The sequence below is a fragment of the Calliphora vicina genome, chromosome 2 (assembly GCF_958450345.1).
Source record: "Calliphora vicina chromosome 2, idCalVici1.1, whole genome shotgun sequence".
NCBI classification, from domain to species: domain Eukaryota; kingdom Metazoa; phylum Arthropoda; class Insecta; order Diptera; family Calliphoridae; genus Calliphora; species Calliphora vicina.
The window spans coordinates 38727473-38741964 of record NC_088781.1 but is presented as its reverse complement, the minus strand read 5'-3'; the positions used below and the strand labels follow the sequence as shown (position 1 = coordinate 38741964).

At 28.7% G+C, this 14492-nt stretch overlaps 1 protein-coding gene across 1 annotated transcript; it reads right to left on the bottom strand.

The window, feature by feature from the left end:
- Positions 1–4189: 4189 nt before the first annotated feature.
- LOC135951302 (fibroleukin-like) lies at positions 4190–8098 on the bottom strand. Its single transcript, XM_065500923.1, has 9 exons — positions 8027–8098; positions 7847–7959; positions 7573–7671; positions 7438–7515; positions 7321–7379; positions 5361–5448; positions 5184–5300; positions 4495–5124; positions 4190–4426 (listed from the first exon to the last, which is right to left on the bottom strand). Exons 1-9 carry the CDS (start codon positions 8072–8074, stop codon positions 4312–4314), a joined length of 1347 nt encoding a protein of 448 aa, XP_065356995.1. The 5' UTR covers positions 8075–8098; the 3' UTR covers positions 4190–4311.
- Positions 8099–14492: the final 6394 nt, after the last annotated feature.

The following is a 14492-nucleotide window of genomic DNA, read 5'->3' as shown; positions in this document are numbered from 1 at the left end:
CCTTGGGCCGAAAAAGTAATATGTACCAAATTTGATCGAAATATCTTCTAAATTGCGATCTGTACTTTGCGCACAAGATTTACATGGCCAGCCAGCCAGACGGACGGAAAGAATTCTAAGTCGATCGATATACTTTAAGATGGATGTTAGGCCAATATTTTTGGTTATTACAAACATCTGCACATCTGTGGTGTAGGGTATAAAAACTTGAAACATCAAATAAAATACGCAACCTCTAAACGTTAACTTTAACTGATAACAAGAACAATTTTAAACCTTGGAGCACCGATAATCAAAAAACTCCAATTAAAGTACCACCCTAATGTTTATGCTTGTAACTATTTCGAAATGAATGATAGACGTCACTTGTAATGTCACACTGTTAATGCAACACTAATTGCAAGTAACAACCTGGGAATTACATACATATATGCTCTTTTCAAGGGTAACATTTTACTTTTTTTTCCATTTTATTTGCTTTTCTTTCCTAATGAAGATTGTTTTAAAATAAACTATAAGTCTTAGGGGTTCATTAGTAAAAGTTAATGAGGGTTTTTAATGTTTTTTTTTTATTTTAATTTCTTCGTAGTTGCTTTTATTTTGGAAAATAAGTTTAAATTAAGGAATTTGAGTTTAAGTTTATTGTTTTATTGTATACTAGCTGACCGTAACGGCTTCGCTCGGTAGCTATTAATAAATTTTTACTTCGTATGGGAGGTGTAAGCCGGTTTTAGCCGGAATTTTTAAATTTTTTTTCTTTACAAACCATCTCCTGAAAATTTCGAATCGTATAAAAATATCAGCCAAATCGCTAAAGGCGTTCTCAAGAAATGACATTACATACATGGACCATTGCATCTATATATCTAAAAGTGAATGTGTGTTTATATGTATGTATACTAGAGTGCTCCAAGATTGTATGGACGAAAAAAACTTTCTAGGTACAGGCCGTCCCCCCCTCTAGAATTGTTCTATGTATTGTAGAAACACGTTGTGTAAAATATTAGGATGATAGGATAACGTTTACTGGTGGCGCAACGACGCTGAAGTTTTGAGGTGCATTTACAAGGGGAAAATACGCAATTTTTTCAGTTTTTGTAAAAATTTTGCCATTAAATAATGACTTTTACAATTTAATTTAAAAGAATCGAAATGTGTACGTAATTGTCGTTATAATAAGATATAAAAGACAAAAATTAGTGAAAAAATGTTAAAGTTATTAAAAAATCGCCAGGCCATTAACGTGTCTCAGGCCACTAGAACAAGAAATTTATGAACAAAATTAACATATTTTGAGAAATATTAAATTAAAAGCTTATTTTTACTTAAAATATATCCATATTTACTTGTATATGAGTTTTTGTCCTTGTAGGATACCGTTAACCTATTCGCAGGTATGACCAAAAAAATTAAATTTTTTTAACGGCAGTTTCAAAACTCCAATTTCAAATTTTTAAAAATTTTGTTAAACAAATTTCAGAATTTTTTGATCATCACATGGGGATTTATTAACAACATAATAGGGAATAAAAATGTGAAAAAAGTATGTCAATACCTCCTATAGTTTTTCCGTACCTGCGATATAAATTTTGCGATTTTCGAGAAAAACTAATTTTTTGGCCAAATTTTGGGGAATGACCAGAATTTCCTTACTGTAATGATTTTTAAGTAAAAGCTATTCAGAATAATATAGTCCAGGCAATTTTAAATATAGTCTGAAAGTTTTACTAAAATCGGAAAACTTTAACCCTTAAATCGTGAAGGTCAAAGGTCAATTTTTTCAATATTTGGAATTTCTCATGGAAAGATAGCGAAATATTATATATTTTTGGGCCGATTATGATGAAACTTAAGAAAAATATAAAATGAAGTCTAGTATTCACAATAACAGTACAAAAATGGATATTAACCCTTAATAGCACTTGGGGTCCAAATGACCCTCAACTTTTAAAATCACGAAAAACACATTCATTTTGACCCCAAGTACTCTTAAGGGTTAATTTCCATTTTTGTACTGTTATTGTGAATACTAGACTTCATTTTATATTTTTCTTAAGTTTCATCATAATCGGCCCAAAAATATATAATATTTCGCTATCTTTCCATGAGAAATTCCAAATATTGAAAAAATTGACCTTTGACCTTCACGATTTAAGGGTTAAAGTTTTCCGATTTTAGTAAAACTTTCAGACTATATTTAAAATTGCCTGGACTATATTATTCTGAATAGCTTTTACTTAAAAATCATTACAGTAAGGAAATTCTGGTCATTCCCCAAAATTTGGCCAAAAAATTAGTTTTTCTCGAAAATCGCAAAATTTATATCGCAGGTACGGAAAAACTGTAAGAGATATTGACATAATTTTTTCATATTTTTATTCCCTATTTTGATCTCAATAAATCCCAATGTGATGATCGAAAAAATCTGAAATTTGTTTAACAAAATTTTTAAAAATTTGAAATTGGAGTTTTGAAACTGCCGTTAAAAAAATTTAATTTTTTTGGTCATACCTGCGAATAGGTTAACGGTATCCTACGAGGACAAAAACTCATATACAAGTAAATATGGATATATTTTAAGTAAAAATAAGCTTTTATTTTAATATTTCTCAAAATATGTTAATTTTGTTCATAAATTTCTTGTTCTAGTGGCCTGAGACACGTTAATGGCCTGGCGATTTTTTAATAACTTTAACATTTTTTCACCAATTTTTGTCTTTTATATCTTATTATAACGACAATTACGTACACATTTCGATTCTTTTAAATTAAATTGTAAAAGTCATTATTTAATGGCAAAATTTTTACAAAAACTGAAAAAATTGCATATTTTCCCCTTATAAATGCACCTCAAAACTTCAGCGTCGTTGCGCCACCAGTTAACGTTATCCTATCATCCTAATATTTTACACAATGTGTTTCTACAATACATAGAACAATTCTAGAGGGGGGGACGGTCAAAATTCGCAATTTTATTTTTTTGGAGCACTCTAATGTATACAGTCAAAATTTCAAGCAAATCTGGTTAGCCGTTTATACGTCTATAGAATTCAAACCAATAAATATACATACAGTATGTTTCTCTATATCTGTTTCTCTGTATCTGGAAGGAACAATAGGATACTTTTTGTTTTGAATTTTCAAGTGGGCGTGGTACTTCCCACACAAAGTTAATTTTAAATATCATATATTTTGGAAACAGTAAAAGCTATAGTCCTCAAATTTTGCATGAGCAATACCACCGTTTGTATAAATATTTGAGGCTAAAATGGGAGTAGAAGCCACAGAGGGCGTGGCACCTTCCATATGATGATAATTAAAAAATCTATTATATGGGATACAATAAGAGATAGAGTCCATATATTTTGCACGGTTATTCTATCATCAATATTAATAGTTAGGACAAGAATGGGCGGACTATAAATAGTGGGCGTGGCACATCCCATACAAACTAAATACTAAAAATCATATCTATGTGTATAATTTTGATATGTGAAGCAATGAAACTTTGTATGAATTACATATTTAGGCCAAAAATGGGCAAACTAGCAAAAGTGGGCTTGGCACCTTCCGTATATATATAAAAGTCAATGTGTGTTTGTTTGTAAGATTGTTAGAGTATTTGTAATGGCACCCGACTTACAATAAGACAATAAATGAACAATCTTATCGGAGCGACTTCTAATCGGAGCAACCGAATTATAACTTCGGAAATGCCATTTGATTTTATTCGATTGCAGTTTCCTATTTGCTTAGTATTTGCAATGATAATTGATAAAGCTCAATGTCAGTCTTTGCAAGTTTGCGGACTAAATCTAGAAAATCTATATTTTTCACATGAACAGAAACTAATTTTAGATAGACCAAATATATTGTAAATCTTTACGGTAGTGGTAGCGAAGCACACCGGTTTTAGCTAGTTTTTATATATATAGAAGTTAAATGGTTGCCTTATAAAGCTAAGGTAAAATTAGAATAATTGAGATGTTGGGTTGAAATGTATTCCACCTGTTGTACATATGAGAAAAATACAAATTTTGGAGAATCGTTGAAACATAATTCAGATAGCTTGTATTTCGAAGTGAAAAAAATCAGTGAAACATATTAATAGACTTTACCAAAAAAATCAGTGAAAGCAAAATTTTAAGTCATTTAAAAGTTGAAAATTTTTAAATATACATACATACTATTAATTATATAAGATTTTGTTTATTAATTTGATATTTGTAATTATAGTTTTTAACTTAAAAATTAAATTCAACATAAATTGCAGTAATATTTACAAACTTTATTTAAACTTAAGTTAAATATTTAATAACTTCGTATCATAAAATACATAATTTTATAATAACGTGGCCTTAATTTCTCACCATTCCAATATATACCTGTTCCATATTCGGCTTTTCGATATTTACCAGTAGGTTCTCTGAAATGTAAGTAAAAACCATTAATAGTGAATATTGTTTAACAACAATTATAAGCCAAATAACTTACGAATATGAACAATCACCATACCACCAGCCACCGTATTCAGCGGCACAATTGTGAGTTGCCGATTCATCATTATCATAATCGAAGGTGCTAAATTTCTTATTCAACACATGCGAAATACCATCTATAGCAGTGCCATCATATGTCCCTAAAGATTTTAGTTTGTATATTTCAGTGGCATCCCCTACTAAAAACTTATCATACAAAGCATAACTAGATACTCCTGTAGCAGACTCAAAATGAATATATAATATCTGTCGACCATTGTTTTTAGTAAGAGCATTTAAATTATCTAAGCCTATCCAGTACTCGTCCTCTACTTTACCAAATCCATTTACGTAGTCAGACCAAGGACGTGTAAAATTTTCCGATCCATCAATACGTCTTAAAATGTGCATCCAATTGCCACCAGCAATTTCCATGTCACAAAATACCATAATTTGTTTTGCTTTATTTCCGGGTAAATATATTTTGTAATAACCACTCTTTTGAGTGCATTTGGTAGCTGATTTGCAATCAATTGGTTGAGAGTCCGGCTGGCAATGTGCCTTTTTAAATGCTGGCAGCTGATCAACACGTACATCAAATGTTGGCTTCTTTTCGTAAGCTTCGTAAGCTAGATGGTTAGATAATCTAGAAAGCAAACTTTTTTTTAAAATTCTGAAGTGCAATTCGCTAATAAAATAATTTACTGTGTTGTGATGTTATCCATGCGTAACTTTAAATCATTATTCGATTTTCTGTCCTTTTCCTTATATCTTATTAATTCTAAATATTTTTCTGCTAAATCGTTGTACTTCTCCTTAAAACTACAATAAAACATAAAATAGAAATGTGATCAAACGTATTTCATTATCAATATACAATACCTTTTTTCCGACAATTTAACAGTATTTAACTCGTCCAATAAGTTTGAATAACTTCCTTTCAGTTCAGATAGTTCCTCTACTAAAAGCTCTGGTAAAGAAAGTAATTGTTAAAATTAATAATTGTATGTTCTATCTATTAGTTTGCCTGCAACTATTTCCATCATTTTATATTATTTGTGTATTCGATAAGGCATCGGACATTATCTGTTTCAAATTTGTTAAATATTGGTGCATAGTACAGTGGAAATAAGTCTGTCATTTCTAAACCGCTGATCAGATGGCTTAACCCTTGGAGGTATAGGGATTTTTTGGCGCTAAACGGTATAACCAGGTCTGTGCAGAACTATATGGAAATACATAGTCAGGTCTCCTAAAAGTATGTGTAAATTTGTTTATTTGGCATTCAACGCACGAATACCTGGTATGTGAATGCTGTAAACAACCCGGCTTTTTGCAATACATGCAATGAAACCACAATGATGTACATGCATCATTAATGTGGGAATCTCCTTATATTATACATACAAAAGAGCTACCATATGCATAGTTTCCTTGTTTTAATTTTTATCAACGATCAAATTATTAAAAGGTCTGCACAGACCTGGTTATGACGTGTGAACCAAAATATTTGAAAATCTGGATTAAGCCGAACCAGGATCCACAATCGATTCGATTTTTTGCTTATTGTGTCCGGAGAATGTTGCTCCAGGAAGTCATGAAAGGATTTGTCTCTAACACGAAAAACAATAAAGTTATACACACTTGTATATGCAAAAGGTCTACACAGACCTGGTTATACCTCCAAGGGTTAAACTGCATGTAGGCATTAATATAGATAATGTGGATATTTCAAAGACCTTTGTAACGGCGTATATAACGCCAGAGTAGTTTGCACCCACAATGGGTCAAAATCAAGAATAATATTTTTTATTTATTTCATTAAAATTTAATAATATTTTTAAAAATAAAAATATTTTTAATTTTTATTTTAAAGTATAATTTGTTGAAGATTATATAGGATTAGGCACAGCCGAATAAAGCTCTCTTAGTAGTTGTTGTTAAAGTTATTCTTGTAAATTGAAATTATGTATATTGAAGCTATAACCAATTATGGCTCATCACAATAACTAATAGTATGAATTCTGAATACAATGGATCTGTGTAAAATTTTGATTAAATAAATTTGGGATAATAAAACACGGGACTCACAACAGATGGCGTATCTTTTGAACGCGGTTTTTGTTTTTAATAACTTATATGTCGTTTTGAAGGGTAAATATCTGTCATTTATCCTCACATAGTAATTGAACATTATAGAATGTGTTCCATCGGTTTCAAAGTGTGGGAGATGGCTTGTGCGGTTCAGAGGTTGTGATTTGACCAAGAATTGGAGGCATTACTACATGAAGATTGTTGCTAAACTCAACAAGAGCATGCAAAATCGTTGGGAGCAAATTGGGTTATAACCTATTTGTTTTAAATAGCAAAGCTGGTAATCCCTAAAGGAATACAGTTTTATAAATTACATGGTATGTTTTGAATATCTGTCTCGGCCTAATTGTGCTCTCAATGGGCAACACGACTAAAATTCCCATATTTTAAACATTCTTTTGGGAATTCTGACAAAGGAAATGAAATACTTGTTTAGAATTATATTTTTTTCATGAAGATGCTACACAATAAAGTAGAAAAATATTAAAATAAAAAAAAAAAAATTCCATAAAAAAGAACTTGAGCTTAAATAAATATCATTTTTATAGTCTACTAACGCGGAAAATTTATCGACGATTTAATAAATAACAAAAATGTTTTAATACTTATATCGAAGATTCTCCAGAAACCCCATTTAAAACTAAATTTTTGAACTAACCCAACTACTGCCAGATCATGATATTGCAATGTTTTATAATATCATTCCCAGTCAAGCAAACTATAGAAAGTCAAATTATTTCTTACTTACTCTGTTGGGATTCTAAATTTTCTATTTTACTGTCTACATTCTGCTGCTTGGTTTTGAAACTGAAAAATTGTGTATTTTAATCGCAATAAGATTAAATATTTATTTATTTTTGCATACTTATCTGTCAGCGAATCCAATTGAGTTTTTAAATCATCAAGTGATTGCTTCTCTGTATCCTGCTCTTTTATTTTAGAACTGAAATATTATATTGCTTCAGTTAGTGTAATTATTATTAATATTATGTTTGCTTACTTATATATCAAAGCATCCAAACGGGTATTTATACCTTCAAAGGATTCCTTAACATTACCAATTTTGCTGTCTATAAGTGAAAAACAGTCGCAGGGATTTCTTAAAAACAGAAATATGTAGTTAGTACTTATTTATGTTTACATTAATCATAATAATCTATTTCGTATAGATTGGCGTAATCATAGAAATCAATCATCAAAATTGAATACAAAACTGTCCTGTTTCTCTTTTTAAATTATAAAATTTGTTTAAAATTCACTAAACTTAAACTCACTTTTCACTTACAGCATCAAGTCGCACTTTCAATATATCTATTGTTTTTTTAACACTTTCTAACTGAACAAAAAAATTTGAATAATTTTCTTCAGTATTACTCATCTCAGAGCTCTGGAAAACAATTGCATCAAAATTACAAATATTGAAAATTATTTGAACATTTTATTAAAATTCTTACCGCACACATTACGGTGGACACAATAATAATTAAATATTTTAAATACATCGTAGAGTCCGATAGATAATATTGTTTGAGTGAAGCTTAAAACACAAATGACATATTTCGAATTGCACTTGTTACGAATTATTAATAAAAATACTGAGAACCTGAGAAATGATAAGAAACTAATTTCAGTTTAAAAATAAATCTCTTATCTATAGCGACATAATTTGTTAATTACATAATTATATGATTAAATATAATTTAATACATATAACTCTACAGAGATTACAGATTTGATGTAAAAACTGAATTTGTTGCCTATCGAATGTTTCGATTAAATACGTATGTACATTAGGGTGGCCCTTAATAAATGAAAGTTGGATTTTGGCAATTCTCACCCCGCTGTTTGGTGAACATTAGTAAAAAAATCATCCTGAAAAAATTTTAGGTAATTCGGTTGGGGTTAAGACGTGCCGCAAGCCCTCTAAAGTTTTGAGATGCATCTACAAGGGGAAAAAATGCATTTTTTTTCAGTTTTTGTAAAAATTTTGCCATTAAAAAATTACTTTTGCAATTTAATTTAAAAGAATGTACGTAATTGTCGTTCTAATGAGACATAAAAAACCGAAATTGGTCAAAAAATGTTAAAGTTATTAAAAATTCGCCAGGCCATTAACGTGTCTAAGGCAACTAGAACCAGAAATGTAGGAACAAAATTAACATATTTTGATAAATATTAAAATAAAAGCTCATTTTGTTAAACAAATTTCAGAATTTTTTTCTCATTGGGATTGGGATTTATTGAGAACATAATAGGGAATAAAAATATGAAAAAATTATGAAAATATCTCCTATAGTTTTTCCGTACCAGCGATTTAAATTTTGTAATTTTCGAAAAAAAAAACAATTATATGGCCATTTTTTGGCGAATGTGCTCTATTTCATTACTGTTATGAATTTTAAGTAAAACCTATTCAGTATATTATAGCCCAAATAATTCTAAATAGACTCTGAAAGTACTATTAAAATTGGAAAACATTAAACCTTAAGTCGCGAAGGTCAAAGGTCAAATTTTTCAATATTTGGAATTCCTAATTTTAAGATAGCGGAATGTTATTTATTTTTGGGTCGATTTTGATGAAACTTAAGAGAAATATAACATGAAGTCTAGTAAAGTGTGCATGTTTGGGTAAAAAATAAAATATTCGCAACAACATCAAGCAAATGAATGAAATGTGTGTATTTTTAAGCTCTATTATGCTCTTTTGTTCACATTCGGGTTGTTTGACGAAAATCATCGTAACCTGAACAATATGAACGCCTACCATGGATCTAGATAAACCATTGATACACAGAGAAAGCCGTTTCATTCTGCTAACCGAATTTGTGGCCAACCGCATAAATTATATCATAATATTAATAGGCAAGTCGATTTCTTTAGACCCCTATTACGCTCACATTATACATTCAATTTGGGCAAGAAATATATAATTTTAAAAGGATTTATTCACAGAAGTGCAGAATATATATTTTATTCAAATCGGTTCAGTTTTTTAAGAGTTATAAGCGTTTAAAGATGTAACTAACACATATGCAAAAACGTGTACATGTGAACCTTAAGCAAAAATGTAAACAAAGCAATGCGTGTTTGTCCAATTTGTTGTTGTAAATAAATAAGAGAAACAATTAAACAGTATTGATTTCGCTCTGTTTTAAGTGAGAGTTGTTATAGAAAATAAAGAAGACTTTAGTAATTCAAATTCACTTAAAACAAGTAAGAGAGCTATATTCGGCTGTGCCGAATTTTATATACCCTTCACCAAAATATACTTTAAAATAAAAATTTTAAATATTTTTATGTAAACAAAATTTAATTTTTTTTTCCAGTTGTTTTTTCGAAATTGTTTTTTCAAATTTTTTTTTATTTTTTTTTAAATTTAATAATTTTTTTTTTAATTTTAAAAAATTTTTTTTTTAGTTTTTAAATTTTTTTTTTTTAATATTTAGTGAAAAAAATTTTGGTGAAAAAAAAAAATTCGGGTTAAAAAATATTTTTTCCGATTTTGACCCATTGTAGGTCCAACTTACTATGGTCTTATATACGTCGTTGAACAGGTCTTTGAAATATCTATCATTAGATATCCATATTGTCTATATTAATGATTTAGTAATCCAGATATGGGTCAAAAATAGGTAAAAAATCGAGGTTGTCCTGGTTTTTTCCTTATATCTCAGCCATTTGTGGACCGATTTTCTCGATTTTAAATAGCAACCGAGCCGGAAGAATTTCGGAGATATTGATGTATCATTCGTGTATGTAAGTTATTTGGGGGCTTCAGAAAGTTGATTTCAACACACAGACGGACAGACGGACATGGCTATATCGACTACGCTATCTATAATGATTCAGAATATATATACTTTGTGGGGTCGCAAATGAAAAATGTAGAAATTACAAACGGAATGACAAACTTATATGTATAAATATACCCTTGCCACTCATGGTGAAGGGTATCAAAACTATATTTTGAAGGTGTTTTTTTTTTGTTTTCTAACTCCCTTATGCATAAACAATTTTTAAATTTATCAAAGGTTTATAAAACAAAATTTCCATTCAAAATTTGTTTTATAAACTTTTGACAAATTTAAAAACTGTTTATGCATATTGGGGTAAATACTTCATACGAATCAATTTCTTATCACGGCAATAAGTTTAATTAGAAATGGGACGGGTCGGAACAAATGGTGTCACCAGTGTTGCCAGTTTAGCCTTTTTGAGGCTAAATTTAGCCTTTTTATTTACTCTTTAGCCTCGAAATTTTGGTTTTAGCTTCGTGGCTTTTTTCTAGCCTTTTCTTAATTTCAAAATAGCCTTTTTTGAAATTAAAAAAGGCTAAAAATTTCGAGACTAAAGAGTAAATAAAAAGGCTAAATTTATATTTGTGAACCATTTTCATTTTAATTCATTACTGATTTTCATTTAGCTTTTCAACATAATCAAGAACTGTGCAGTATTAAAAGAACAAATAACAATTGCCAATATCAAGTGGTTCAAAATGAAATAGAGTATTTTATATCTGAAAGCTTACTAGTTTGATGAATGAAAGATAAAATAAAGAACGTTTTAATTAGTGAAGATTATGACAAAAATAATACGACAAATTAAACTAATTGAGCAATTGCGACAAAGATTACCATATGAAAACTCTACGCAAAATCAATTTTTTTCCCGTTGATAATAAAGTAGTAAAACCAAAAAAAATATATTATGTCATATTGATGGTGAAAAATTAAAGTGCTAATAAAATTACTAAGCTTAAGGGTCAGGGGCAGAATATATTAAACTACAAATGGACAAATATAGAACCAACAATGTCCATTTTCTGACATGGTTAATCTAGTATTTAACTTTTTAGTACTTCCTTTAAGTAAAGCAGATGAATTTTATGAACATATTTTCTAATTTTTTATTTAAAAATAAATATAAACCAAAATTCTTAATTTATAATATTTTAGCTTTTTTTTGGCTTTTTTTCTAAAGCGGTTTAGCTTTTTCTGGCCTTTTTTTGAAGCCAATATAGATTCTTTTTTCGCCAGCTCCTGGCAACACTGGGTGTCACCTCCCATTCAAATTAAATAGTTATTTCTAAATATTTTGTGAACTATAATTGCAAGATTCTTCCAACATAGTCTAAGGCTCATTTATAATTTTGCATAGTTTCGCTGAAATTGTTCGGGATTGGAATAGTGGGCGTGGCACACCCTATACAAAGTAAATAATTAATTTCGAACTATAATTGTAAAAGTATTTAAACTTTTTACGAATTAATTTCTTATTACTGTGCGGAGTTTAGCTGAATATAGACGGAATTAGATTAGAGGGCGTAGCACCTCCCATACAGAGTAAATATTGATTTCTAATATATGGGGAACCAAAATGGGAGGGGTTGGAAATTTAGCGATTTAGTTTTGAGGTGCATTTACAAGGGAAAAAATGAAATTTTTTCAGTTTTTGTAAAAATTTTGCCATTAAATAATTACTTTTGCAATTTAATTTAAAAGAATCGATATATGTATGTAATTGTCGTTCTAATAAGATATAAAACACAAACATTGGTTAAAAAATGTTAAAGTTATTAAAAAATCGCCAGGCCATTAACGTGTCTCAGGCCACTAGAACAAGAAATGTAGGAACAAAATTAACATATTTTAATAAATATTAAAATAAAAGCTAATTTTTACTTAAAATATATCCATATTTACTTGTATATGAGTTTTTGTCTTCATAGGATACCGCTAACCTATTCGCATGTATGACCAAAAAGTTTCAAAACTCCATCTTCAAATTTTTAAAAATTTTGTTTAACAAATTTCAGAATTTTTTGATTATCTTATTGGGATTTATAAGGAATATAATAAGGAATAAAAATGTTAAAAAATTATGAAAATATCTCTTATATTTTTTTCGTACCTGCGATTTAAATTTTGAAATTTTCGAGAAAAAACAATTATTTGGCAATTTTTTGGCGAATGAGCTCTATTTACTTACTGTTATGTATTTTAAGTAAAACCTATTCAGAATATTAAAGTTCAGATAATTCTAAATATACACTAAAAGCTTTAGTAAAATTGGAAAATGTTAAACCTTAAATCGTAAAAGTCAAAGGTCAAATTTTTCAATATTTGGTATTTCTCTTGGAAAGATAGCGAAATGTTGTATATTTTTGGGCCGACTTTAATGAAACTTAACAAAAATATAACATAAACTCTAGGAAATTTACCATAAAACAAGTTCTATCGTAAAGTTAAGATGTCAAGCAATAATTATTTGTAGGAATTATAGTTATTATGTCAACAGAAAAGTATTCGAAAATGGCGACAGAACACACTACTTTCGACTTTAAAGTTTTAAGGCGTTAAAATTATACCATATTCAAGGGCGTATTTTTAATTTATAATTATTTTTTTTACGATTGTTATAACTTGTTGGAAAGGGTTTCTTGTCCAGATTCTATCTTTGTAATGAATTTCGTATATATTGTTAGCAGATTTGAAATTTATTCATTTAAAATATATAATGTTTTTTGGCTTTGACTAGGATTTTAATTATTGGCGCCGTTTTCCTCCGATCTTTTTTTAATATAGAATGAAAGCCTAACTTATTATCTAAAAGATATATGAAAATTAGCTGCCTTTTTGTGCCTATAAACAAATGGCATGCAAAAATGTTGAGCTACTCAGAAATTTAAAAAAAAAAATTATCAAAATTTTTGAATTTAGTTGCTTTTCATTGCTTATTTTGCTATGATAGCTTATAAAAATTTATAACTATGTATAAAGTAAATTTAGTTTTTAACAAAACCGTATTTTAATTTTTTCAATCGGATGAAAATTGTAAAAGTTATTCAACTTTCCATTAACACCTTTTTTTTATTTTCTCCCTCAGCGCATATGAATAAAAAAAGCAAAAAACTAAGTGCAAAATCGTCGATCTTCTTTCGAAAAAAATTAATAACTTTTGCAAATATAAACCGATTTTAACAAGTGTAGTCTCATTTTTGTCTATATAAGATTATCTTTAAAATACTGTGCAAAAAAATTAGGTTTTTATAGAAAAAAATGAAAATAACTATTGTTGAATTTGAAAAATTACGAAAAAAAAATAAAAAAAATGCGAAACTTTTTATAAAAATTTACATAATTTCATAAAATATGCAGACATTTATAAAAGACTAATTCGATGACTCGCCATAATTGTTTAAAATTTTGAAATCGGTCTAAAAATATGTGAGTTAGAGGTACTATAGAACTATTACTATTATACAAAAACTCAAAAAATGTATTTTTAACCGATCATAACTTTTTTTTAATAATTCGATTTTTATGAATAAAAATCCATATTAAAGCTTAAAGTCCCACCTATTCAACAAGAGAAATTTTACAAAAATCTTTTTTTTTATCCGAAAATGACCAAAATATTCCACTGTGCGAAGCCTTGTTATGTGTTAACTAATAGTTATACGGTTGGTTAAAATAACTCTTGTATGAAAACTGTCACTTTAACTATTAGCTAACACATAACCAGACTTCGTGTTAATGGAGGTAAATCTCTAAAAATTTAGGAATCCAAATATAATTTCACAAAAATTTGTTTCATATAGAAGCAAATCACACAATTGCTCATAGCTCACTTCCAAAAATCAAATAATGGTCAGACCACAATTTCTGATTAAATTACATTTAATGATAATACATTTGTATTAACTGAATTTCTGTTCCTAAATCCGAACACATAATCGAATCGCATATAATCGAATCATTTGATAGGCAACAAATTCAGTTGTTACATCGAATCTGTAATCTCTGTAGAGATTATATTTAATCATATAATTGTATAATTAGCATTATGTCGATATAGATAAGAGTTTTATTATTAAACGGAAATTAGTTTCTTATCATTTCTCAGTATTTGTATTAATAA

Coding starts and splice junctions, on each gene's coding strand:
- LOC135951302 (XM_065500923.1), bottom strand. CDS start 8,074: ATGTATTTAAAATATTTAATTATTATTGTGTCCACCGTAATGTGTGCG. Junction 5,301..5,360: donor GTTAAATTGTCGGAAAAAAG/GTATTGTATATT, acceptor GTTTTATTGTAG/TTTTAAGGAGAAGTACAACG. Junction 5,125..5,183: donor ATGGATAACATCACAACACA/GTAAATTATTTT, acceptor TTTGCTTTCTAG/ATTATCTAACCATCTAGCTT.